Here is a 27,047-nt window from a genome sequence, read left to right on the forward strand (position 1 = left end):
AATCCCGGGATTGAGCATTTTTCAATCCCGGATACCGGGATTGAAAAAATGCCACGGGATTGGCATCCCTACTTAGTACTAATATAATCAAACTGACAGAGGAACTAATTAGGTCACCAATGCTCGAACATGGATAGCCATAAAAGCTGAACTGGTAGTAATGCCTTGAGGACTGGATTGGGAAGAACTGTTCTAACTTGAAAAACAAAACACACTACATACCCACAAGCCAGCACACCTCTGCTGAAGCTCTGCTTCTGAGACTCACATGCAGGGAAATACAATATAACAAAATAAGCCGACCATCAATCATAGGTGGTCTTCAGAGGAGACCACAGCTGCAGAACACATGCTGATTTGGGCCTCAGTGGAATGGTTCAGTATATATGTCTGGATCACATTGCCAGGTAATCAGGTCCCACTGTTCCAAGATTGAGTGGGCTCCACGGATATTGTGCAAACAACATGAAGTGGAAAATTATTTCTCTATTTCATTCGTCCTTGAGTTTATAGGACTCTGCTTTCATGGACTGAAGTCTAATGTCTACGTCTCATGAGCAGAGAAAGAAGGAAGCCACTGAAAAGTACATTTTCTTTTGGCTCCCATTTCACAAAGCATCCAATTATTTTTCAATGGCAGTAATACAGGCAGCATTAAATAATATTAAAAATACTAATTACTTTTTTTTCTTTCTTTTTTTTAACCCTGTGTGACCCACGGGTTCAGCTGCCTCAGCATCAGTCTCCATATGTTTTATTTTAAATAAGCAGCGGTAGCAGCTTACAAGCAAAATTTGCTGCCAAATTTGAAATGTGCATCACATTTACCACTGCTTGGTAAATGTGATGCCCTTCATCCCAATAAGGCCTCAAACCACAAATTTGGTCTGAGAACTTGCAGTTTTTAACCCAGTTGATTCGATGTGCAATTCATTGTGTAGTAAATTGCTCAAATTCAAGCAGAATGATTAATGCATGTGCACACTCTATAGCAGGGGTTCTCAAACTCATTTCATTTTTTAATCTTTTTTTTAAAGAAGGAGTCCTGTTTTGCATTTAAATAAACTTACACTTGAAATAATGTAATTAAAGTTCCCCTTTCACTAATATTTCCTCTTCAAATGTGCTACTAGCACCAATTTATTGAGCATCCACAATACACCAAGTAGAAAGACCAGCAGCCAAGAAATCGGCTGAACTGGGTCATGTTGGACTCATATGGGAATGTACTTTGGACAGCAGTCAAAAAAAATCATACAAGTGTGTGTTATGTACGGGACGTTCATTTTGACTTGACGTTTGGATGTTATTACTACAGTAGCTCTCCCAATGGGACCCTTACAGCCCAGTCAGACAGGGCACAGGATCCTGGAATCCTCTCTGCCGCTGTACAGAATGCAGAAATCATTCGTTTAAATGTACTTAAATGTATGTGTCTATTTCTAGACACTGCAGACAGGAAATCCCTCAGTATGAGCAGCAGAACCATTATATAAAGTCTTCATTGTGCTGGAAAATGATATAGTATCATAGAATGCATTTTCCATGTGAGCGGCAGCCACAAAACACAAGTCTAGATTGGCCTCTGTGACGTTGTGCATCATTATGTAATTTGTTTTAGCTTTGGATCTAAAAGGTATCATTTTTTTCTATATAAAAGAGTCATTACATGTTCTGCTGTGGCCAATCAGATTCCTGCACTCAACATGTGTCTGCACTGGCAAATCCCCAAGGAGAGTCCAAGGGTGTTGGTGGTTGCTATGCCTGACCTTCCCATCACTCTACGGGAAGAGGTGGCTCCTTCCACCATTTGCCCTCTGCAAGTGCTGGAAGTGGACCTACGGTCCACTTTCTGATGATATTAAAATTGAAGATGTGACTGTTGAAGTACACTAGGATAAGGCATAGGCGTGCGCAAGGGGGGTGCCAGGGGTGCACAGGCACCTCCTAATGACTGCCGGCACCCCCCACATGATTGTACGCAAAATGGATTTCACGGCCCGCAGCAGCAGCACCTAATGGCCAGCGGCGGTCTCCAACCCGCACGCAAACAAATAGATCATGGCGACCGGTTGGTGCCGCTGCACTGGACAGACCTGCGGCACTAGCTCGGCTCCAGTCAGACCCTGCCCCTATAGACGTCACGGGCGGCGCACTGTGCATCGCGTTGATGTCACAGCGCGCACCCCTGTCCTCCTGCCCGCACTCCCATACTCCCGCCTGAGCCTCTCAGAGACATCCTCCCTTATACGTCTCCTGAAGAGCATTCAAAATTCACTCTTTAGTTAAGAAACTGTGCCTAGGACCGTAAGCAGTCCAGTGACACTTAAATTCCTTGGTCCTGTTGTATCCAAGCACCTGAAAAACCATACTAGCTCCCTCCCTCCTCATCAATTTCCTCCTCCATTTGTATCGGAAGTAGTCCTGCAGGCCATGTCACTGGCGTGACTGACTACTGCTGCCACTGCTGCTGTTGTTTCTGGGAGTCGTTCATCATCAAGGGGAAGAAGCCGGAACGCCACTATTACATTCACTAAGCAATTAACCGTATAACAGTCCTTTGCAATGAAGATGAAGTAGGACAGCGGTCATCCTATGGCAAAGCGGATAACTGAAGCCTTGACAGCAATGCTGGTGTTAGATGTGCGTCTGGTCTCTGTCGTTAGTGGAGTGGGATTTATACAATTTATGGAGGTATTGTGTCCCTGGTACCAAATCCCATCTAGATTCCACTTCACTAGGCATGTGATACCAAAAATGTGCAGAGAAGTCAGAAAAAGTGTCCTCAGTGTCCTAAAAATGTGGTTGTACACACTGTCCACTTAACCACGGACATGTGGCTAAGTGTAACAGAGCAGTCTATTTGACTGTGACAGCTCACTGGGTAGATGTATTGCCTTACGCAGCAACAATAGCACCATCACCAGTAGCAGCATCTCGGAAGTGCCAGCTCATTCCAAGGCAGGCTACGCTCTGTATCACTGGTTTCAGTAAGAGACACACTGGCAAGAACCTCTTAGAGATACTGAATGAAATCATCACCCAATGGCTTACCCCACTTAGACTCTACTGGGGATTTGTTATATCAGAAAACGCCATGAATGTTGTGAAGGCATTAAGTCTAGGGGAAATCCAGCACATTCCATGTTTTGCTCACACAATAAATTTGGTGGTGCAGCTTTTCTTAAAAAAACAACAGGAGATTCTTCGGTGGTCTGAAAAATTGCAGGCCACTTTTGCAATTCAGCAACTGCGTGCCAAAGACTGGAGCACCAGCAAAAACTATTGAGCCTACCCCACCATCAGCTGAAGCAAGAGGTTGTAACATGGTGGAACTCACCCCTCTATATGCTTCAGAGGAGGGAGGAGAAGCAAAAGGCCAGTTAAGCCTATATATCCACCTATGACATAGGCAAAGGAGGAAGTATGCACCTGACTCAAGCACAGTGGAGAATGATTTCCGTGTTGTGCAAGGTTCTCCAGCCCTTTGAACTTGCCACACGCAAAGTCAGTTCAGACACTGCCAGCTTGAGTCTGGTCATTCCCCTCATTAGGCTTCTGGAGAAGCAGCTGGAGAAAGTGATGGAGGAGCTAAGTATGTGGGACTTGTGGATTAAGCCCTTTATTCGCTTTGACAGGATTCAAGGGTAGTCAAAGTGTTGAAATCAAAGGAATACATTTTGGCCACTATGCTCGATCCCTCGTTTAAAGCCTATGTATTATAACTCTTTCCGGCGGACTCAAACCTGCAGAACTGCAAAGAACTGCTGGTGAAAAAACTGTCATCTGAAGTGGCAGCAGCTTCTCCTTCATTTTGTCCTGTGGCTGCCGAGAAACAACTGAGATATCCTAAACGACCCGCTGGTGGTTATACAGGGCAAGTACTTTACTTGCAGGAAAAAAGGCAATTTGTAAGCCCCTGTACAAACTGGCTCTATATAACCTCAGTTGCCCCCTTCCAGAGTGTACTTCAAAAGAGTTTTTAGTGCAGCCAAGAACCTTGTCAGCGAAAGCCATAGAAGGTTGCTTCCACAAAATGTGGAGATGATGAAATTATCTATCAAAATGAACTATCAATTCTTACAGGAAGACCAGCGTCCACAAAGTACACAGAGTCCTTTGGAGGTGGATTCCAGCTGGGACAAATTAATACTCTGTAAGGAGGAGGAGGACATACGTGCCAGTTTGTGCAGATTAATTGGCATCTTATTTTGTGGGGGCCCAAACAAACCAATCATTTCAGCCACAGTCATGTGGCAGACCCTGGTGCTGAAATGATTGGTTTGTTAAAGTGTGTGTGTCCTGTTTACACAACTTAAGTGTTGGTTGGAGGGCCCAAGGACAATTCCATCTTGCACCTATTTTTACCTTTGACCCAATCCAGTATAGCCCCAAATGTCCCTGTGGAAGTAGCCTTACACTAATCCATCCAGCGTTCACAAATGCAACATTGATAATCCCATTGAACAACATTGCTTGTGAAGGGTTACAAGGACAAAGCCTTTAATCAGGGGCAGAATTGTGTCTTCAGGATGTTTTTCATTTTAAGCCATATGATGACACATATTTCATTTGTATGGTGATACAAGTACATTTTTGTAATCAGTGTAGCATCGAAAATTAACCTAATTATCTTATTAGCCATTTGATTAAAGTTACTGCTGGTATCACATTTGTTCTCTCTCTAATTTGCTGGAATTCCCCAACCATCAATTGCCTATTATTCTCTAAGCAAATAAAAAGAACTGGAAAAGTTTAATATGCTTCAAAATAATCCCCATTACATTCTGTACACACTCTACCTCTATCTGCCAGCTTCTGTCCAATCTGCCCAACCCAATATATACCCAAAATCTATAATGGGTGTACACAGGCCCCTGGGTTTTGACACACTTGCAAACATTGTATATACCTAGTTGACCATCTTGTTGGGTACCTGTGCCATTTCTGAATGAATATGCTACCAGTGCCCCGATTCTGAATTCCAGGCTCTAAGGTACACAGCGCATGTGTGATCCAGAAACCCAGGTTTTGCATGTGAAGATCCAACAAGACAGGCTGGCAAGTCTGTAAGAGCAGGCCCGGACCGGTGCAAGGTTTGTTTGACACCATAAGCAAAACTTTAGCTTACTGATCCCACCACCACCCACACAACATTATTGACAATCCAGAACCTCAGGTGAAAGTAGGAGGTGGCATTCTTAGATGGTCAACATCTCAGGGTCATCTTTAATTTTGTGATAGACAGACTTAAAGGCACTCCCCAGATTCTGGAATGTATAGGCAGGTGCCTAAAGCAGCCTAATATATAGCTGGCTCTGTGTAAAGGGGTGTACATTCGGGCTCGGGCGATTTTGACTAAGCTATTTGACTCAGTTAAAATCAATATGTGTAGTTAGGCCATCAGGGATAAAGGGCTGCCATCCCCAGCCGCAGCCAAATACACTGTGTGTGGCAGCTTGTCAAAATTGCCTTGCTTGCCCAGTCTATTTGGCGATAGCGGCCCACATCTCTATCGCCCCTAGTGTACACATGGTGTGATTCTGGCTAACCTTCTAAGTGATTTTGACTATTTGACACCCCTTAAGAGTACCCTTTACCAATCCAGGCTGTATCGCTCAGGCTTACCAACTTTTAGAGTCTCCTCTCTCGGAAAAGCCCGGAGAGGAAATTATCAGCAGCACTTCAGGTTGGGGGACTGATCTTGGCTTCATCAAGCCCGGTACAGCAAATACCTACATTTTCAGTTCTCCGAGGATGGGGTGGACCTAAGATGATGGGGGGGGGGGCATGGACAGCAAGCACTCCCCTGCCTTTTCCTGCGCTGGCGCTGATCAGGGGGAGACCCAGCAGGAAATAGCACTTGCCAGCGCCTCCCCCCCCAGCGCTTGTGAGGGGGAGAAGCAGCTGCCTGCCTGCGCCTCCTGTGCTCTGACTCCTGCTCTCCGTCCACCCAGCACATGTGAGCGGGAGGTCTGGTGGGAGAACTGCCTTCGCCTCCTGTCACTGTCCACCCAGCGCATGTGAGCAGGAGAGACCAGCGGGGGGGCAGCACTTGTCAGCGCCTCCTGACACCCCCCCCCCCCCAGCGCGTGTGAGGAGGAGACCAAGCAGGGAGTAGAGGCTGCCTGCGCCTTCTGTGTCTCCACCCACCTACCGCAAGTGAGCAAGAGAGAGACCAAGCGCGGGGAAACAGCACTTGCCGAGTTCTCCTCCCCCTCCAGTGGGAGATCCATGCCTGCACCCTGGTGTAATACACCAGGTGAGTAGTGATGCCCTGTCTCTATTATCATGTGCTTGTTCCTAATGTCCCCTCCTATCTCTATTGTCCTGCCCTATCCCTTGTCATCCCTATTGTCCTGTACTGTCCCTATTGTTCTTTGCTTATGAATATAATAATGTCCTGTCCTGTCCTGTTTGTATTGTACTGTCCCTATTGTTCTGTCCCTATTGTCCTCTCCCTATTGTCCTGAGCTTATGGCCAATGTCCCATCCTATCTCTATTGTCCTGCCCCTTTTGCCCTGCTTTTGCTAGTCCTCCACCCTCCACCGTCCTCATTTGGGTGAAGTGCTGGGGGGGGGGGGGGGGGGGGCTATGGGGCCCACAATGGTGTAGTTACGCCTCTGGCTGGGGAGATGCAGAGGGGTCTGGGGGAAGAATCCATCGGAATGAGGGAGGCTTGCCTACCTTTTCCGGGGGCCTGGGAGGGGGACACTATTTTCAGGAGCCTCCCAGCCATTCCCAGAGGGTAGGCAACCCTGGTCTCACCAAAGAGATGAGTTTTAATCAGCTGCGTCTTATCTGTCTTATCTCTGCAGTAATATTGCCGGAATAACTGGATTTCTAACTCTGTATTATATCTGCTTTTTAAAAATAAACTGGAGTCCTGTTGGAGAAAGAGCGCTATATAAATACATTTTTATTATTATTATTATTATTATTATTACCTGGACTGAAATATGTGGATCGTCGCCAGGTAGCAGCATCTCTGACCCTTCCTTCCGCCATTCAATAGATGCCATCGGATAAGCGAAGACTTCACAGCCAAAGATAGCGTCCTTTCCCGTAACATTCCAGATGTCATAGGGTGCGGTGAGGATCTGAGGTGCTGCAGGAAAGCCACACAAGGGCATTAGGGTTAGTACTGTGACAGGTTTGTGTGCAATGGTTGTAAATTAGATTCCCTTTAAATGTCTTCCCGGTACTTGTTTCCTAGCACGGAAAAATCGCGTCGGTCGCATCGCATGCCAACCCGAAGCGTGGCGAGCGCAGCGCCAACCCGAAGCGTGGCGAGCGCAGCGCGCCTGCGAGGGGCGGCGGTGCGCGTCCTCCGACCTTTTCATACCCCTACTATCCACGTCGGCGTGGAGGTGAGAATATAAAGTTGCGAGCCCCGCGAGGGGACGCGTATAACTTCACAGGTGTACGCGTCCCCTCGTGGGGCTCGCTGCGCTCGCCACGCTTCGGGCTCGGTGGCTCGCTGCGCTCGCCACACTTTATATTCTCAACTCCACGCCGACGTAGATAGTAGGGGTATGAAAAGGTCGGAGGACGCGCACTGCCAGGGCACCGACGGGGCCATATACAATGTGAAATGGGTCATATTGGCCCATTTCACATTGTTTCCTATGTGAGATGGACTTAATCAAGTACATCTCATCTTGTGCCATTATAATGGCACAAGACCGACGCGATGCTCCCGATTTCAATGTTAAAAACTATTTTAACATTGAAGCCTATGGCAAAATCGCGGGCATCGCGTCGTTCACGTCGGGGGCAATATTAATGGCCGCGACCGACGCGATGCCCGCGATTTTGTCTTTGCCAGAAAAATGGACCTGATTTCAAAGGAAATCGGGTCCATCGCGGGCATCATGTACCTTAACTTTAAGGTACACGATGCCCGCGATTGTGGCCGTGATAAGAAACAAGTACCGTATTCCCCATGTTGGGCTTTATGTGGAGATGTATGCAATGTTGATATTTAACCTTTTATCATCTGACTGCACATGCACCACGGTACCTTGGCGATGACGCTCACAGCGTGGATTTATTTGCAGAGTGAATGACAGCAAGCGACATTTTGGGGGAGTGGTGGCGTGTCACAGCCTACAACTGCGATTCCATATGTAGAAAATATGGTGCATCTGAGATCCGGCTTATCATATTCTAAGTATATAAAATGGCCACACCCAATGAGCCAATCCAGTGGCTTGGACAGGCATTGGGTACCTTTATTTCACCCACAGCAGAGAGGTACAGCCACACCCACAAGTTGTTGTGGCCAATGCCATGACTCCTCCATCAACACACAGATGCCATGTACCAATAATACCGTCATGTTCACACTAAACACACACACACACCACAATGACTTTTGCCAAGAAGCAGCCTCATAAGGACTAAAGGTTCCTCGTCCTTCCTCAGTATCAGTGCTGGAGGTATCAGAGATATCTCCTGCTTTAGACAAACTGACTTAGCTTCTCATAACTTAGAACCTACAGCTAACACAAATCTGCCAAGAGAGACCTGGGTTAAGTTAAACAATTCTTGGTGAACCCCCCCCCCCCCCACATCCCCACCCCCAGCGACTTCTCATCCAGCCACATGGCCTCCTGCTGATAGGACTGCACTGGAAAACTGGAAACTGTTCATCATCACTGCCACATTGATTCCTGGTAATTGTTTATTTTAAACCCAAGACTTGGGCCAGTTACCAATGTTGTGACGTATCTCTATACTGTATGTTTTCTTACGTCATTTACAGAATTGAACGACACAATGTGGATTAAGGGCCTAATTCTGGTTTACCGAAACTCCACCCGCCAGGCGAGCGAATGCTTGCCCCCCTTCGCCATGCGAATGGATGTGTACCCTGACACAGTTATTCGCATGCAGGCGTACGGTCAAAAAAAATCATTTGATGGTCGCCAATCATCGAATGCTTTCAGTTTTATCTGACCCTATCTAGAGGAACGCCCAGTGTTTTCATGAGAATGTCCCCTGTTCCCCTGGCCCAGCCCATTTCCCCCCCACAGTTTTATCTGACCCTGTCTAGAGGAACGCCCAGTGTTTTCATGAGAATGTTCCCCTGGCCCAGCCCATTTCCCCCCCACAAAGATGCCACTTTCGCATTTTGACCTGAGGTTCTGAAAAGTCAGTATTGGTGAGTGTGGGTGGTGGGAGCATCGTCCCTGAATAAACGTACTGGATTCACGCCTGTATCCCAGCAATATGGTGCTAGCGGATGTGTACTCTAACAACACACCCACTCACATGCTCCCGTAAAATGGATGGTCGCTCATCATCGATTGATATTTCCTCTCTTTGCAGATAAAATTTAACGCCCCTATACACTAGTGAGATTTGGTCTGATTTCACCCGATTCCGACAGATTCGGACGATAAATCGGACCAAATCTCATATATTTGACATCCTGTCTGACCCTATGCGCGGTCCCGTGCACATCAGATAGGAGTCGGAGCCAGGCAGGGGGCGCTTGGAGTCGTCAGGGGGACGCAAAAAGGCGAGCCGTGGGAGCTGGGCCGCGTGCGAATAAAAAAAAAACATACAAATGAATGGGTAGCCATTGTTTCACTCGGCCAATCAATGACCACCCAAATGGGAGCTTCCTATTCATTTGTATGAGCTTTTTTCTGCAGCTCGGTTCCCAGCTCCTAGCTCCTCCTGCCCGGCTCTCCTCCGTCCCAAACACCACAAATAAAAAATACATAGATAAAGTTACTTACTCCTGAATATTTGGGCTACATGTGAAATGCAGTAATGTGTCTGCGTCCCCTGCGATTTACATGGGGTAAGACAGCATAGCTGTATATTAGGGCTGACTCTTGATACCAGCTGATTTGAGTGAAAGTGAGAAGCCAGCCAGCTGGAAGTGGCAGGAATCTGCAATCCTACATCTGAGAGTCATTAGAAAGATGGAAAAAATGCTTATTTATTTAATGCTTTGCAGACAGCAGGTATTCCGCGATTAAAGTAAATAATTCCATTTGCCTATTAAATGACATATGTACTGTAAGGTTTATATAAATGTTACGCTTGCTGTAAAAGTACGAAGTGTTTGGTAACTTGATTGACAGCTACTAGCTACTGCCTTACTTCTTATTCCACAAACCAAGTTCTTTCTTTAATCTTGTGGTAGGGAATGAACAACGTGCTGTTCTGTCAAGTGCGATCTGTTACTAATTATGTGTTAGCGTGACGACTGATCCGTTTAAAAAAATGTCCTGCAATAAATTCATCTAGACATTTTCTTTTACTCAACTGTGAATAAATGGTTCATAAAAAAATAAAAGGTTGGCTACTATTGGAAATCCATACCGAGAGCAATGCCCTCTAATAACTACTTGCTAGCAACTGCAGATAATAGTGTTGCCTGAGCAGGGGTCATACAGCCCCAAGTGCTATGTGGTCTGTGCATCGTTCACATGAGTGGAATGCTCACTGCATAAATACAGCTGTCAAGGGAACTACAAAGCAATGTAATGTAATAGTGTCTCCGCATCTTCTAAAGCTGGCCATACACTAGACCAGTGGTACTCAAACTGTGGGTCCTGACGATATCAGGATGGGGTCGCAGCTCCATGTTGCTGACTATCAGGCTGATGACTTCTCTGATCTCTCAGTCAGTGATCCAAGGAGTCTGACAAATCAGTTGTATTGTCTGTTACTTCAGACTCCCTGCATCACTGGCTTAGAGATCTGAAGAGTCATCCGGCAGGCTTCCTGCTATCCTGCTCCTCCCCCTGTCACTCACTGCCTTGCCCTAGTCACCCATTGCCTCTTCCTGCTACCCTCTGCCAGCCACTGCCTCAACCTTTCCCATCGCTATTAGGCATTTTTCGCTATTCTGCACATGAGCAAGAACTAGGGGGTGTTGACACTGCGTGGGGGGGGGGGTCAAGACACAGTAGACAGGGGGATACCATGAAGATATGATGCGGGGGACTGCCCTGTGCTGGGTGACTGACCCCACACATTCTAGTGAGATGTGAGGTGTGAGAGAGATGTGAGAGAGAACAGAATCCTCCCACACTGAGGTTGTAGAATCCAAAGTTCTAAAGGAGTTCATGTAAGGTCTGCAGCCCAGCTCCAAGCAAGACGGAAAGCAGGGGAGACACAGGTGGGGCATGGGTGACAGCTCACAGGTGCAGCACAGAGTGACAGGGCATACAGTTTATATACAGTATATACGGATTCAGTATTGAATCCCGGCGGTCGGGATCCCGGCGTTAAGAATCCCGACGCCGGAATCCCGACAGCCGAAATGCCGACAAAGGGGGGACGTGGATCGCCCCCCCTTGCGGGCTCGCTGCGCTCGCCACGCAGCGGGCCCGGTGCCTCGTTACGCTCGGCACACTAATTTATTCTCCCTCCAGGGGTGTCGTGGACACCCACGGAGGGAGAATGTGTCGGTATTTCGGCGGTCGGGATTCCGGCGTCGGGATTCTGAACGCCGGGATTGTAACTGCATCCCGTATATACCATGGCTGGTGATGACATTCTCTCTCCATCAGTGGAATGAGGGTGTCAGAAAGGAGCAGTGGTGTTACATAAGTGACAGGAACATTTATTGAAACAAAGTGACATAAATGTGTGAGAGAGAGTGTCTGAGTGAGAGAAAGTGACAAAAACGCGAGAGAGAGAGTGTCTAAGCAAGAGAAAGTGAGAGAGATGTGTGAGAGAGAGTCTGAGCGAAATAAAGTGAGAGAGATGTGTGAGAGAGGGTGGGCAGTATTCAACGAGAATACTGACGACGTGCAGCGAATCCTGTTTAGGATTCGCTGCACATTCGCCACTGCCCGCCGCATTCCGGAGCCTCGCCGGCTCCAGTATTCAACGAGTCAGGGGCTCGCTGCCCCTGACCGTCAAATTTGAGCTCCTGCGGCGGACGCCGCAGGGAGCCTGAGGACGGTGGCAGGCAGGGAGATGGAAGTCTCCCTGCCTGCCCCAGAACGTTTGTGGGGGGGAGGTGGGCTCCCCGGGTGCCAGGCAGCACAGGCTGCCCCCCGGGGGTGCCAGCAGGGGACCGGGTATATTCACTACACCCGATCATGCATATGTAATGATCGGGTGAAGTAAATATATGAATATGTAATGAGCGGCTCGGCTCCCGGCCCCCTGCTGGCTGGTCTGTGTAAAAAAATATTATTTTTTTTAATTAAATATATATTCATGTGCTTACAGCACATGAATAAAAATAGCATGCCCCTCCTCAGAATAAAATTCCTGATTTTTTGACACCAAAGTTAAAAAACAAAACACTTTATTTTAAAAGTTCACATTCCACTTCACCATAAAAAGATAGCGATTGCTACTCGGTGAATCATGGCGAAAAAAACCTTGAAATGTATTCGCCATCTGGTCATTGAATAGGGTGATTCACTGTTTTAGTCAAAAATTCACCTTACAGCACAAAATCGCCATAAAAACCTGGCGAATCAGCCTCATTGAATACCGCCCAGTGTCTCAACGAGAGAGAGAAAGTGAGAGAGTGTCTGAGCGAGAGAGATGTGTGAGAGAGATGTGTGAAAGAGTGTCTGAGCGAGAGAGAAATGTGTGAGAGAGTGTCTAAGTGAGAGAAAGTGAGAGAGATGTGTGAGAGAGTGTCTGAGCGAGATAGATGTGTGAGAGAGATGTGTGAAAGAGTATCTGAGCGAGAGAGAGATGTGTGAGAGTGTCTAAGCGAGAGAAAGTAAGGGTATCTGAGTGAGAGGGAGAAAGTGAAAGATGTGTGAGAGAGGGTATCTGAGCAATAGAAAGAGAGAAAGTGACAGATACATGTATTTCAGAGAGATTGTGTCTGAGCAAGAGAAAGAGACACAGAAAGAGATGTGTGAGAGAGAGGGTGTCCGAGTGAGAAAGAGAAAAAGCTAGATGAGTGTGTGTGTGTGAGAGAGAGTGTCTGAGCGAGTGAGAAAGTGACAGAGGTGTGTGTGAAAAAGTAATAGAGATGTTAGTGATAGAGAGAGAGATGTGTAAGAGTGTCTGAGCCTGAAAGAGACAGAGCAAGTGAAAGAGACATGCAGTGGTGTAGCTAGGTGCAAGGGTATGTTTTGCACCCCCCCCCCCCCCAACATTATACCATACCTCCCAACAGTCCCGATTTTAGCGGGACAGTCCCGATTGTCAGGGCCTGTCCCGCTGTCCCACCCACGGGCGGCAGTGTCCCGCGGTGTGGGGGGGCTGTTGGGAGTCCCCCCTGTCAGCTGCTAAGCAGCGGGGAATAAACGCTGTGCGCATGCGTCTATTCCCGCAGCCAAGGGGCTGGGGGCATGGCTAGAGGCTCACAGAGCCTCTGGGTCATGCCCCCATAGCGGGAAAATGGGGGCGTGGCCTCGCGGGGGGAGCCGCGAGTATAGACCACGCCCCCAAATTAGGCCACCCCCCGAAAATTTTGGCACGCCTCCGGCGCGCAGCAGCAGCGTCCCGACTGCTGGGCTGCAAAAGTTGGGAGGTATGTTATACGACACACCGTAATGCCCATTGCACATTTCAGCGAACTTTGTAATACCCATTACACATAAGGCCACACGCAGGGCAGCCGAGAGAGGGGTGAGAGGGTACTAATTACCCGGGCCCGGGATTGCTGGAGGGGCCCAGCGGGGCCCTGGTCCGACCCCACCATACCTTCCCCCCCGTCCCTTCCAGGCAGCAGCAGCACAAACCTACAGCAGCATGTGCTGTGCTGACAGCAGGCTCAGCATAGGCATCTCACTAACAGCGTGAGAGCTCAAGCTGAGCATAGCACATAGCACATGCTGTAAGTGTGTGCTGCTGCGGAGGTGGAGGTGGGCAATAACACTCCCCCCTTTGACTTTAAAGTATTTTTTCACCCACCTTAAACATTTTTGGGGGTGTGGCCTAATCGTGGGAGGCAGTCATCTCCCGCGACTAGGCCACGCCTCCAAAATTTTACCGGGGCCCGGCATACCTCTGGGCTGCCCTGGCCACACGTGATGGCCATAACATCCTATGGGGGAGATTCTCTATCACAGAAATGCGGTAAAAACCATGTTATCTGGGTTTTTACCACATTTCTGTATGCTGTACTGTCCCTGTGCAGAGACAGTGCTGCGGAGGGAATCGCCAGCAAAAGCTGGCGATTCCCTGCAGAAGCCTATGGGCTTCTTACCGTCACGGATCCCTCCCAGCATACCCTGCGGCCGGCGCGTCACTCTGCGCATGCGCAGATGGACTCCGGGGTCACAGACCCGGAAGTCCAGTGCCGGCACCGCATCGCAAGGGACAGCTCTTATCGCAAGAGCTGTCCCTTGCGTTAATAATGGCATATGTTACAGCATATGCCGTTATTAATAATGTGATGCCCGGCGAAGGGGGGCGGTGAATTTTACAACATCCCGCCCTATATAACAAACCGTAATGCCCATTACATGCTATATAACAAACCATAATGAAAATTACACATCTGACACATAAGTGCTACTTTCGGTTATCTACATGCTCATTGCTAGGAACTTCATGCTCGATGCCAGGGGCTTCATGATCAATGCCAAGGTGCTTCATGCTTGATGGCAAGGGGGACTGAAATAGCTCATTGCCAAAGGGGACTAATCTTGCTCGTTGCCAAGGGGGAATATTATTGCTCGTTGTCAAGGGGGACTATCATTGCTCGTTGCCAAGGGGGAATATTATTGCTCGTTGCCAAGGGGGACTATTATTGCTCGTTGCCAAGGGGGGCAATTATTGCTCATTTTCAAGGGGGTTCTAATCTTGCTCGTTGCCAAGGGGGACTATTATTGCTCGTTGCCAAGGGGGAATATTATTGCTCGTTGCCAAAGGGGACTCCCTCCCCGCCCCCCCGCTCCCTGCTCTGCCCAGCTGAGCTGGCCACCCTGTCCAGGTGTACCAAATTGCCTTTTCTTTATATGTATCTTGATTTTCGAATGTTTGAAGTATATATGACATATTGTTGTTCTTTGTATTGTTTCCATAGTAACTATGATACACACCCACCGGGGGAGTCCGCTGTGACGCTGACCCTGAACGCATTGGGATGGCCTCACTGCGATTACCGCCGGGAGCGGCGTGCGTACACGTGGGTTGGAAACAAGCTTGGGTAAGCTATATATACTGTTTTTCTTGTCATTTTCACTGTATGTCCTGACGAAAGAGTTGATTAAAACCTCAGAAACGTTGACCACACGATAAAATGGTGTAATATCTTTATTTTGCACGCTCAGACTCCCGGCCTGGTCCTCTTATGGACCCCTTGGATTATATATATATATATATATATATATATATATTAGTGCAACGTACCAGATTAATAATAGTGATGCACTGTAGAGAAAACACCATAGTCTTGTGCAATCTAAGGTAACATAACAATCTATCATTCAAGGGCAGTCTAGAACCTGTTCCCTTGATAAGGGATTGGGCCTTCTAGGGGTTTCCCTGTGCCCCTGTGTGCCAGGACAACCCTAGGTATAAATAAACAGTATTTTAATTCTTTGTATGAGCCCTACGAGAAATAGTAGCCATAAGTTTCTCTATGCCCTAGAAGAGGACTGACAAAACATACAGTAAACTTTTTGATAAAAACAATTACAGCACAGCACAAAATGCCACCAGTTGATGATGGATAAAACAGAACATGCAGTGGTTACGTTTCTGCAAGAGCAGGATATTCTGGGTAAATACTATAGGTTGAGGTTATTTCTCACACTCTGTATCTTCTATACAGAGTCTCTGAAAACATGATACTTGCAGTGGAATAGGAAATTAAGTTTCCCTTAACTGTCACCTTGGTAAACAATTTGTTGATTCAGTGAAACCCAGGACAGGCTGGACCTTCACTGTGTAACGATAATGTTTACTATACCTGACTCACACGGCCCCTCATGGACAACTGACAGATTTCTCCCGGGCTGTGCGTTGGACACCTCCTGAAATTTGCATAGCTGGGGATAGGTCTTGCCATCTGATCCGCATACAGCTGTGTTAAATAAGCAGACACACTGAGGTTCCGGCACCTCTCCATGTCTTAGGTCCCCCATGTCCAACTGACATTCCAGGTTATCTCCACATTTCCCATAGAAGTGGTTGGTGTTGTCCAAATCACATATTTGACCTTCCAAATTGGCACATTCCATGCAGCAGTCGCAGGTATCCCGTACGACCCCAGCAAGGCATCCACGTGGTGGAGGGCATTCTTCTGGCCTACAGTCCATACAGCTTTCGCCTTCCTCTAACAATCTCTGCCAGCCTCGCTGTAGGTAGTCAGGGGCGCTCGGTAGTGCTAAACTGGGTTTTAGCTGGAGGTAAGGGAGATATAACAGGAGGAAGAGTTCTGAACAGATCCTTGTGGTACATTGAACCATTTTCACGAGATGTCCTGTGCTGCATAGACAATCTCCATCACTTGCAGGTTCATCGCCCGGATCTCTGCATCTCTGCCGTCAGCAATTCCTACTTCTGGCAAACGGAATCTGGAAAGAAGAAACATATTTCTTTGATTTCCTGTTACATGAACATTCCGCGTATAGCATTTCATGTAAATAATCTCTGCGGTAAATAAGACATCAGGACAGTTGTCTTTGGTCAGACAGCAGTCAGCGCTCGCTACGGTTCAAGAGAAAATGGCCTACGGTATCACAAATCATTTATTTACCAATTTCAATTAATCAATAACAACTGGGAATTACAAACCCACAACCATTTGATTAAGACTGAGGTTTGGTCTACAGTATGTTGGTCGACAAGCATTAGGTTGACACCCCTAGGTCGATACGGGGGAAGGCCAACTTGGGTCAAGGTCGACATGGGTCTAGGTCGACATGGGTTTAGGTCAACAGTCAAAAGGTAGACAGTCAAAAGGTCACATGGGGTTTTTCACAGATTTTTTACCCGAATGTCGACACAATCGACATGGACACAGTTTGAAGTGCACCACATCCCCTCACATCGCTCGCTTAGCTTGCAATGCTTTGTGAGTAAAGTAAATATGATATTTCTATTTGTTTATAACAAAATAGACATTTTTTTTTTTTGTTGTTTTTTTTATAGATGCTTGTCCCACCCAAGTTCGTCCCCCCTCCCTTCCTTCCTTCCTTCCTGCTTTCCATCCCTCCCTTAGCAGTGGTCAAGAATGGTCCTCTTCCTTATAATTCTCCTGCACATTCCTCTTGCAAGCGGCTACAGTAGATCACATGATACAGCAGAAAAATGGGGCATACTGTAGGTAATAAATCTCCTGAGGAAGCCGCTGAGGGGCACTGAGGCGGAGAAATGCGTTGAGAGGACTAGGGGACACTGAGGCTACCACCAGACAGAGCCGACGAATCCATCTCAAATATGACCGTACTGCCAATGGTCGGAGAAGTTCGCCGGTGACTGCAAGCCGCAACCCACATTGCCTTTGGAATACAATAAGTATACACCACTCTATAAATGTGCACATTTTTGTGGGGACTCTGATATTGAATACTAACCCTATTAACTGGTTCTATAAAGAAAGCAAAGGAATCCTGCAATTGCATGCCTAAAAAAAACTAACCGGTTATAACAAGATGGGGATTTATTGATTTTAATGTTTGTGCGTCTTGTCTGTCTAACAGTGGCCAATTAATGTGTAAATTTTAATAAATTTGTTACTTTATTTAGCACAGCGCTGTTCCACACCTTTTTTTTCTCTTTGTAGTCTACTTTAAAGGGGTTTGGGTAATCCCCCTTTCTGGTTCAGCAGCAGTGCAGAATAATTCAATCAGCGCTCATTATCACATTGTGTTGCATACTGTAGGTGCTAAGCTTTGATGAAAGACCACACCAAAGGGGTTATTCTGGTTGATTCACTCGACTCGCTCGCAGGGCATGCAAATGGATCTTACACAGTAACATCCATTTGCAGGCCAAGGGGGAATGCCCACATCTTTCGATGGTCAGTGTCAGGAGACGAGAGATAGAAAGGGACCATGTCAGAAATAGAGAGTGAGAGAGAAAGGGAATGTCAAAGAAATAATACCAATATATTATTATGGAGCACAGTTGTCTCCAATATTCAAATTACGGCAACAGAGTTCCACATACATAAATGCCCCCACAGTGCAGGTACATAAATGCCCCCACAGTGCAGGTACATAAATGCAGCCACAGTGCAGGTACATAAATGCTCCCACAGTGCAGGTACTCCGCGGACAGAATACTCTTCTCGGCATACTGTTTCCCAGGTGGCGGGTCCGGCGATGTGGGTGCTGCAGCCGCAAATTAGCAAGTTAATATGGCGGCCCAGCAGCGGGCTCAAGGGTGCTCATCAATTTCCATGGGTGCTCGGGCCCTTGAGCACCCACAGAATCGGCACCTATGTATGGAATTATCCTTTATTGATTAATTAACTAACAACACTATTGTACTTGCGTTTTATACAGTATATATATATATATATATATCACTGAGTAAATATGTGTACACTTTATAAATAACTGCTAGTTATTAGATATTAAATATTATCTCTATGCAGTATACATGCTCCGCTGGGACCAGCACGCTCAGTCTATACAACATATGACATAGCAGACAGATGTCTCTTCTATATTTAGTGTTTGACCGATGCCACAGTAAGATATATCATTGCCATATAATCTGCTGCTCCGTACTGAGGATGCCGAGACTTAGATCTGAATTCCTTCTTGTTGCTTTAAGTGACATTTGTTCTCTATTAACAAATGAAGGCATCTAAGTTCAGGAATACAGTTACCACGTGGCATCTGTCTTTTTCAATTATTTATTGCCAGTGACTTTGGAGGTGTCACAAGATAATCCCCTCTACATGTGTAGACTCTGCTGTATATGTTATCCATAGAGTAGCAGAAACCGTCTTCATACATACGCAGTATTGGATACATTTATATAATTCATAGTTGCCTACCCTCCTGCATTCTGCAGGAGACTCCCTGAAATAGCAGTAATCTCCCTCTCTCCCTCATTAGTCTAACAATCCCCCTCATTTCACCTAGACCACATTACACTGAAAAAATTTTGGGGGAAAAAAGGAATGAGAGATAGATAAATTTACATTGAATCATCAGCGCCATTTCCCAGCACTTTAGCAAGTGTATTAGCTCTTACTAACTGTTTTGGGGCTCATCTACATTTGGATATTAAAGCGCAACGGAATCTGCTGCGCTATATAAGAAACTGCAAATAAATAAATAATATAAGTCATTTTAAAAGATTCTTCTAAGATGTAGCAGTACACACCCATGCTTCTAGGTGCCACGTTCACAATCTCTCCATATATGGAACTAGACACGCCCTTTGGGTGGAGTATGACACGCCCTCTCAATGGGGCGCTGTGCAAAATTCTATTACCAACTATAATCTCCCTGAAACTAGTTTTCAAAAGTAGGCAAGTATGATATAATTGCTTACAGTAGCAGTGTCTGCTTGCGTTCACCCGTTGCAAATGGAATACCAACTCATTAACATCCGTGAGGCCAAATGTGCTAGGACCAAGGCGCCCACTATTAGTAACCATGTATACTGTAATGCCAGTTGGCAGGTCCTTATATAAGCCATTGAAAAATTCACCAACCCTATGGTAGGTGCAGTTACTTCGTATGACTTTGGCCTCCTATATTTGAAGCTGTGTGTCTGGGAACGCAGCCCCCTGCATTGACATGCCCATGACACTTTCATAACACACCATTTAAAGGTCCATTTTTGCTGGCACTACTAGCCATATGACAGACTTTCTGCGTACACTACTTTATGTACAGTACAACAAATGCTATGTAAGAGTCAACACACACCTGCACAATTGCTATATATAAAAAAAAAGACTGAACTATGTGAACATCGACATTCACTAGACCCTTTTACACCTACAACCTGGGACGCACCTGGGATTTTGTACCTGGCTTGTGGCCCCTTTCACAGAGGCTTCCCCACCTGGCATAATTCCAGGCAGCTGACGTCACAGAAAGCGGGACCTGAGCCGTCGATGGGAGATGAGAGCATCTCCCAGCACCCACTATTGCATTGCAGTGAACAAGTCAAGAGTCCCATCGACCCGGGTTACCCGTTTACACTGCACAGAAAGCTGAGTTGAACCCGTGTTCAACCCTTCTCACTACCCGGGTTGAAATGCCAGGTCTCATGACCCGGGTCATTTTAAATGGAAGCGTTTACACCTCCTGCAAACCCGGGCATTTGCGCACTCCCGTGCAAGAACCTGGTGTAAAAGGGGTATGACCATAGCATGTAATAAATTGCTGCAAGTAATAATAAATGATTGGGCCAATGTTCAGTATTCTATGGCAGTCAAAAATGAAACCTAGATAAATTCTAACAACCTCTTACTTAGGAAATAGCGCGTATTAGGCAGACATCAGGAGGAGGCTGATGGAGGCTAAAGATCTTAGTTGGCAGAAACAAGGAATAGACCACCTGACTAACTTCAAGGTAATGGTATAAATAAAGTTAAATCCGTTTTCCTTTCCAGGATGTCCACTCGTCACTTTCCCTAGCCAAGCGAGCTTGACGGCCTGTTTTGTTTGGAAGGGGAAGTGTGTAAGCCACAAAAGCCAGGCTGTTTTCTGTTTCCATGGCTGTCCTCTCATTCTGATCATTGTACAATGAATGGTGGCAGCAGGCAATCATGGTAACAGAGCTCCCTACTGACTTACCCCAGAAGCCTGAGTCACTGTAAAAGTTTATCTCTCTATAAACATTAATAAAAGGGAGATGTAACAAACCTAAGAAGAATATACAGTGGAGAATTGCTCATAGCAACAAATCTGTAAAAATATTTAATGTTCTAGACCAGTGGTTCTCAACCTCGGTCCTCAGGTACCCCCAACAGTGCACATTTTCCAGGTCACCTGGCCGGTGTACTAATCAGGGGCGAATTTAGGGGTCAGGCCGCCCCTAGGCACAACATTTTTGGCCGCCCCCCCCCTATTTTAATGTAATCATTATTAAGGTATGAGTCCTAACTTGCCAGTATACTGTAATAGTAAAATGAGCCTAGAGATAAAACCTTTTTCAATAATTTATTGGCTAACTTGGTCCGACGTGGAGACGTCCATCTGTCCACCGGTGTATCCTGCATGTGCGGCTGTTGTCCAGAGAGCGGTGAGCGCTGAGTCCGTGGGTCCTTGGTCGGCGGCTGAGCGGCTTCCTTTCCTGTGTATCCGGCATACCATCTCGTGCAGATATCGGATGTTTCATGTGGCTGGCAAGCATATGATTTTAAACCCCTATGTATGTGAGCATAAGTACAAGTAAAAGTGTTGTTTATATCTGGCTCATTGGTGCGTTTTTCTCCATCTTTTTTGCAAATATATATATATATATATATATATACATATGTATATAAATATATATATATATTATATACACATACTAGGTGATTCTTCGCGCCCTATGGGTGCTCTTCACACCATCGTAAGGGGCTCCGCCCCCTTAACATGTAAATGCTTAATGGAGAGGGTAGACGCTGAGGGAGGGTCAGGGTTGACAATGAGGGAGGGAGGGTTGACGATGAGGTAGGGTTAGGGTTGACGGTGAGGGAGGGAGGGTTAAGTTTAGACATTGGGAGGGAGGGCGGCTACATAGTGGAAGGGAGGGAAGGCAGGCGGCTACATAGTGGACGGACGGACGGAAGGGAGGGAGGGCGGCTACATAGTGGACGGACAGAAGGGAGGGAAGACGGCTACATAGTGGACGGACGAAAGGGAGGGAGCGAGGGCGGCCACATAGTGGATGGACAGGAGGGAGGGTGGCTACATAGTGCACGGACAGACGGGAGGGTGGGCAGCTACATAGTGGACAGAAGGGAGGGAGGGCGGGCAGCTACATGGTGGACATAAGGGAGGGCGGGCGGCTACATAGTGGACAGACGGAAGGGAGGGAGGGAGGTCGGGCGGCATACATACTGTAGTGGACAGGACGGACGGAAGGGAGGGCGGTTATCCTATCCCCCGGCGGCTCCCTCCAGACGCTTGCGCCTGCTGCCAATCCTGCTGTGTGGCAGCGCAGCAGTGTGACGGGGGCGAAGTGGGCAGCTCTGTGCGAGGGGCTTGCAAGGGGCTTGGCGTTATACACACACTTACACACACTGTTCTTCTTATATATTTAGCTAGTGTGTATAACGCTGGGCGGGGTGTAACTCCGCCCAGCGTTATATACACACACACATGATTGACACATGTGGCTAAATATATAAGATATATATATATATATATATATATATATGTATCCCCAATATTCCAATTCGCGCTAGAGCCTATTTGACAAAATATTTTTACAAAGTGATAAATATTTGTATATATGGCAGCCTCACCACTAAGTTCCCTGAGGGAAAGGGAACGTACAATACCCAATGTCTTTACCCAATAGTGGTATGGCGCCTATAGTAAAGTCCAAATGCAAAATTTGCAAATTCCGTATCGAGTGAAGTAATACAGATGGTCTTTTTCAATATTTTTGTTTATTTTTCTTCACAGGATAGTCGGATAAAAAACGCTTGTAGCCAATCCCAACGCGTTTCGTCTCACAGAGACTTCATCAGGGGAAATACAATAATCTAGAATATGAATATAAATTAATATCCTGCTGGTAGGTTAATATATAACCGATTAGCGTGACCTAGAATGGAATAGATCTTAATTTCTGTCGACCCCCTTTTTTTTATATATATATATATATTGGAGTGGGTAATCCTTGCCTATAAAATTTGCAGGTATTGGAAATCCTGTCAGCCTCCTTTAAATCATGCTAAAAATTGATTTTCCTAAAAACGAGGATGGTGAGTCTTCATCCAAAATAAAAATATATAAATCTCCAAAGAGACTCCTGTGTCTCTTTGGAGATTTATATATTTTTATTTTGGATGAAGACTCACCATCCTCGTTTTTAGGAAAATCAATTTTTAGCATGATTTAAAGGAGGCTGACAGGATTTCCAATACCTGCAAATTTTATAGGCAAGGATTACCCACTCCAATATATATATATATAAAAAAAAGGGGGTCGACAGAAATTAAGATCTATTCCATTCTAGGTCACGCTAATCGGTTATATATTAACCTACCAGCAGGATATTAATTTATATTCATATTCTAGATTATTGTATTTCCCCTGATGAAGTCTCTGTGAGACGAAACGCGTTGGGATTGGCTACAAGCGTTTTTTATCCGACTATCCTGTGAAGAAAAATAAACAAAAATATTGAAAAAGACCATCTGTATTACTTCACTCGATACGGAATTTGCAAATTTTGCATTTGGACTTTACTATAGGCGCCATACCACTATTGGGTAAAGATATATATATATATATATATATACTGTATATAGATATATATATATAGATAAATATATATATATATATATATAGATAGATTTATATATCTATCTATATATATATATATATATATATATATATATATATATACACATATATACACATACACATTACATGTACAACATCCTTGTTTTAAGAAAGTAAGCCTTAGCAAGGCCCTTACTTTGGTGCTGGCACAGAGACAGGCTGTCATTAGTGTCATTCTGGAGCCAGGAACTGGAGGACACGCTGCCGATGAACAGACAGTCACAGGACAGCCGCGCTGCTTGCGCTGATCCTGTCTGCAAGTGCCAGTTCTGCAACTCCGGGTGCCGACCAAGCTGCCCCCTTACCTCCCCTGTTCTGATGCCACTGCCCACACATACATCCCGGTGCCCGCACTGGGAGCCGGAGCCGCAGCCGCTCAGGCCACACAGCAGCAGCTGCTGGAACACTCCGCACTGCCCTGGCCGGGAAAGAAGCAGTAAGAATCTGCTAGGATTCCGGGAAGCGTCCAGGCTGCTCTACTGACACGCCGCCCGCCCAGTTGACACAGGTACTGTTTTATAGCCTCCCTTGGCGCTGGCGGCTGTCAGTCAGCCCGGGTGCGAACATAATGTACTGTGTGCATGGCAGAGCGGAAGGGTAGCGGCGGGTAACGAGCGACGCTGCTGCTGATATATGATGAATCATGTCAGCGGCGGCACCGCTTGTCACTTGCCGCTTCCCGCCCGCTCTGCCATGCTGCTATATAAAAGAATGGCAGCCCACTGTGCCGCCCTTGATTGGTGCCGCCCTGAGGCCCGTGCCTCACGGGCCTAGGCACAAATCCGGCCCTGGTACTAATTATTCTCTGACACATTCTAAAAGATCACAGGTGGAGCTAATTATTTCCCCTGTGATTCTGTGTGGAGACCTGAAAAATGTGAACTGTTGGGGGTACATGCTGACTGAGGTTGAGAACCACTGTTCTAGACTGTTCTAGAACATTAGAGAGAGCGTGTTAGGGAGAAAAAGGAGAGAAAGGGAGTGTCAGAGAAAGAATGCCAGGCAGAAAGATTGAGTGGACCAGAGAGCAAAAGAGAGAGTGTGTAAGGGAAAGAGACAGAAAGAGACAGTGTCAAGGAAAGAGACAGTGTCAGAGACAGTGTCAAGGAAAGAGAGAGGGAGGAAGACAGTGTCAAAGAGACAGTGTCACATATATACGGAGTAGGAACAGAGAGATGGTGTTAGAGAAAGAAGTAAATAGAGTGTAAGAAACAGAAAGAGTAGCAGTGTCTGTGAGAGAGACAGGGGAGAGAAAGTGTGTCAGGGGGTGAAAGATACAGTGCCAAGAAGAAAGGGAGAGAAAGGGTCAGGAAGAATGAGAGTATCAAGCAGAGATAGAGAGACAGTGTCAGGCAATGAGATAGAGAGATAATGTCAAGGAAAGAGAGTGGGGGAGGTAGAATGAGTGACAGGAAAAGAGAGAGAGATGGACAGTGTCAGGAGACGAGAGATAGAAAGGGACCATGTCAGAAATAGAGAGTGAGAGAGAAAGGGAATGTCAAAGAGAAAGATAGAGACAGTGTTAGAGAGACTGTTAGAGAAAGAGACAGGAATTGAGAGACAATGTCAGTGGAGGGAGAGAGAGAGTTATAGAAAGATATGGGGATAATGTCAGATAGAGAGAGAGACAGAAAGAGAGAAGGGGAGAGTAAAAGTGTCAGAGACACAATGTCAAGGATTGAGGTAGTAGGAAGAGACAAACAATGTGAGGGACAGAGAGTAAGAAAGAGTATAAGGAAGAGAGAGGGAGAGTAACAGTGTCAGAAATAGAGGCAGTGATAGCAAGAATGTTAGGGAGATAAAGAGACAGTACCAGGAAGAAAGGGAGAGAGGGGGTCAGGAAGAGGGAGAGTGCCAGTGATAGAGAGATAGGTAGAGAGACAGTGTCAGTGGAAGAGAGATAGGAAAAGACAATGTCAAAGAGAGGGAAGGACAGAGAGAGAAAATCAGATAGAAAATGAGAGAAAGGGGGGAGAAAGTCTCAGAGAGAGAGGTAGGGAGAAAATTAGTGTCAGAGATAGAGACAGTGTCAGGGGCAGAAAAAAAAAAGGGAGAGAGACAATCTCATAGGAAGATAGAGAGGGAGAAGTGTTGGGGAAAGAAAGAAGGAGAAAGGCAGTGTCAGAGAAAGAGAAAGGGTGAAGAGACAATGTCAGAGAGAGAAATAGTGTCTGGGAGAGAGAGACAATGTCAGAAAGAGTTTCTCAGTGTTAGGGAGAGAGAAGTTTCAGGGAAAGAGAGAAATATGAAGTGAGAGACCATGTCATGTTGATATTATCAAGGAAATACAGAGAGACACACAGTGTAAGGGAGAGAGGGACGGAGAGATTGCCAGGTAGGGAGATAACGTCAGGGAGAGCAAGACAGTGCCAGAAATAGAGACAGTGTTAGAGCAAGAATATTAGGGAGATAAAAAAAGACAGTACCAGGAAGAAAGGGACAGAGAGGATCAGGAAGAGGGAGACAGAGTGGTAGAGAGACAGTGTCAGTGGAAGAGATATTGGAAAGGACAATGTCAAAGAGAGGTAGGGACAGAGAGAGAAAGTCAGATAGAACATGAGAGAAAGGGGGGAGAAAGTGTCAGAGAAAGAGAGGGAAAAAATCAGTGTCAGAGATAGAGACAGTGTCAGGGGTGGAAAAGGAGAGGGAGAGAGACAATCTCATGGGAAGATAGAGAGGGAGAAGTGTCAGGAGGAGAAAGAGGGCAAAAGGCAGTGTCTCAGACAGAAGAGAGGATGTCAGAGAGAGAAATAGTGTCTGGGAGAGAGAGACCGTATCAGAAAGAGTTTGTCAGTGTTAAAGAGAGAGAGAAGTGTCAGGGAAAGAGAGAAAGATGAAGTGACCATGAGAGACCATGTCATAGAGACATTATCAAGGATAGAGGGAGAGAGACACAGTGTAATGGAGAGAGGGAGGGAGAGAGTGCAAGAGAGGGAGATAGTGTCAGGAAGAGAGATAGACGGAGAGAGAGACAGTGTCAGTGGAAGATTGAAAGGAATAATTTGCTAAAAAGAGACAGTGTTAGAGAGAGAAAGAGAGTGTCAGGAATAGAGAGGGGTAGAGATTGCCAGGGAGGAAAGAAGAAAGGTGTGAGGAAGAAAGAGAGACAGAGCGTCAGTCAGAGACATATAGAGAAAAATAATGTCAGAGAATTAAAGAGACGGTGTCAGAGAGAGAGAGAGAGGCAGTGCAGATAGAGACTGTGTCAGGAGGGGTAGAAAGACTATGTAGGGAGGGAAGAGAGCTAGTGTTAGGGAGTAAGTGAGAGAGGAATATGGAGAAACGGAGTGATAGATTCAGGCAGGGAGAGGGGGAGGGGTAGAAGAGACACTACAGCACATGTTTCTGGCACTTCTCAATATTAGGCCCAGCACCCTAAATTGTCATGGCATTGCACTGCTCTGCTGCTGAAAATGCACATTGGAGGCCATGAAGGGGCAGAGTGGGCCAGGCAAGTGTAGGGTAATGTTTTCTACTGTGTGACCAAACCACATCCTCCACAGTCGTGCCATCGGCGTCGGCTGTTACATCCATCAGCCATTGGTGAAGAGGGAGCAGTGGGCTTTGGGGGCAGCCTGTGACTTGATGCTGGGGGAACTGTGGCACCATAGCAACTGCATCCCCTGCACCCGTGGTAGATATGCCAGTGCAAAGAGAACAAAAAACTAAAATCT

The 27,047-nt window shown here is 46.4% G+C and overlaps 1 protein-coding gene and 1 long non-coding RNA gene across 3 annotated transcripts in view; one reads left to right on the forward strand and one right to left on the reverse strand.

Moving 5' to 3' along the window:
- Positions 1-27,047, reverse strand: part of KAZALD1 (Kazal type serine peptidase inhibitor domain 1) — a 45,453-nt gene that overhangs the window by 14,495 nt on the left and 3,911 nt on the right. The window contains exons 2-3 of the mRNA XM_083149214.1: positions 15,867-16,473; positions 6,949-7,109 (exon numbers count right to left, since the gene is read on the reverse strand). Of these exons, the coding sequence (XP_083005340.1) occupies positions 6,949-7,109; positions 15,867-16,365 (660 nt within the window). The 5' untranslated portion in view covers positions 16,366-16,473. The remainder of the gene's footprint in view (positions 1-6,948; positions 7,110-15,866; positions 16,474-27,047) is intronic.
- Positions 6,980-20,428, forward strand: LOC146009137 (uncharacterized). Of its 2 annotated transcripts, XR_014444617.1 has the most exons (4): positions 6,980-7,138; positions 14,979-15,101; positions 17,051-17,416; positions 20,346-20,428. It is a non-coding gene; the product is annotated as an uncharacterized LOC146009137 (long non-coding RNA). The 2 variants fall into 2 exon arrangements; XR_014444616.1 differs by lacking the exon at positions 20,346-20,428 and having other exon boundaries at positions 17,051-17,651.

This window comes from Crinia signifera, chromosome 6 (assembly GCF_055691185.1).
Source record: "Crinia signifera chromosome 6, ASM5569118v1, whole genome shotgun sequence".
Classification (NCBI taxonomy): Eukaryota; Metazoa; Chordata; class Amphibia; order Anura; family Myobatrachidae; genus Crinia; species Crinia signifera.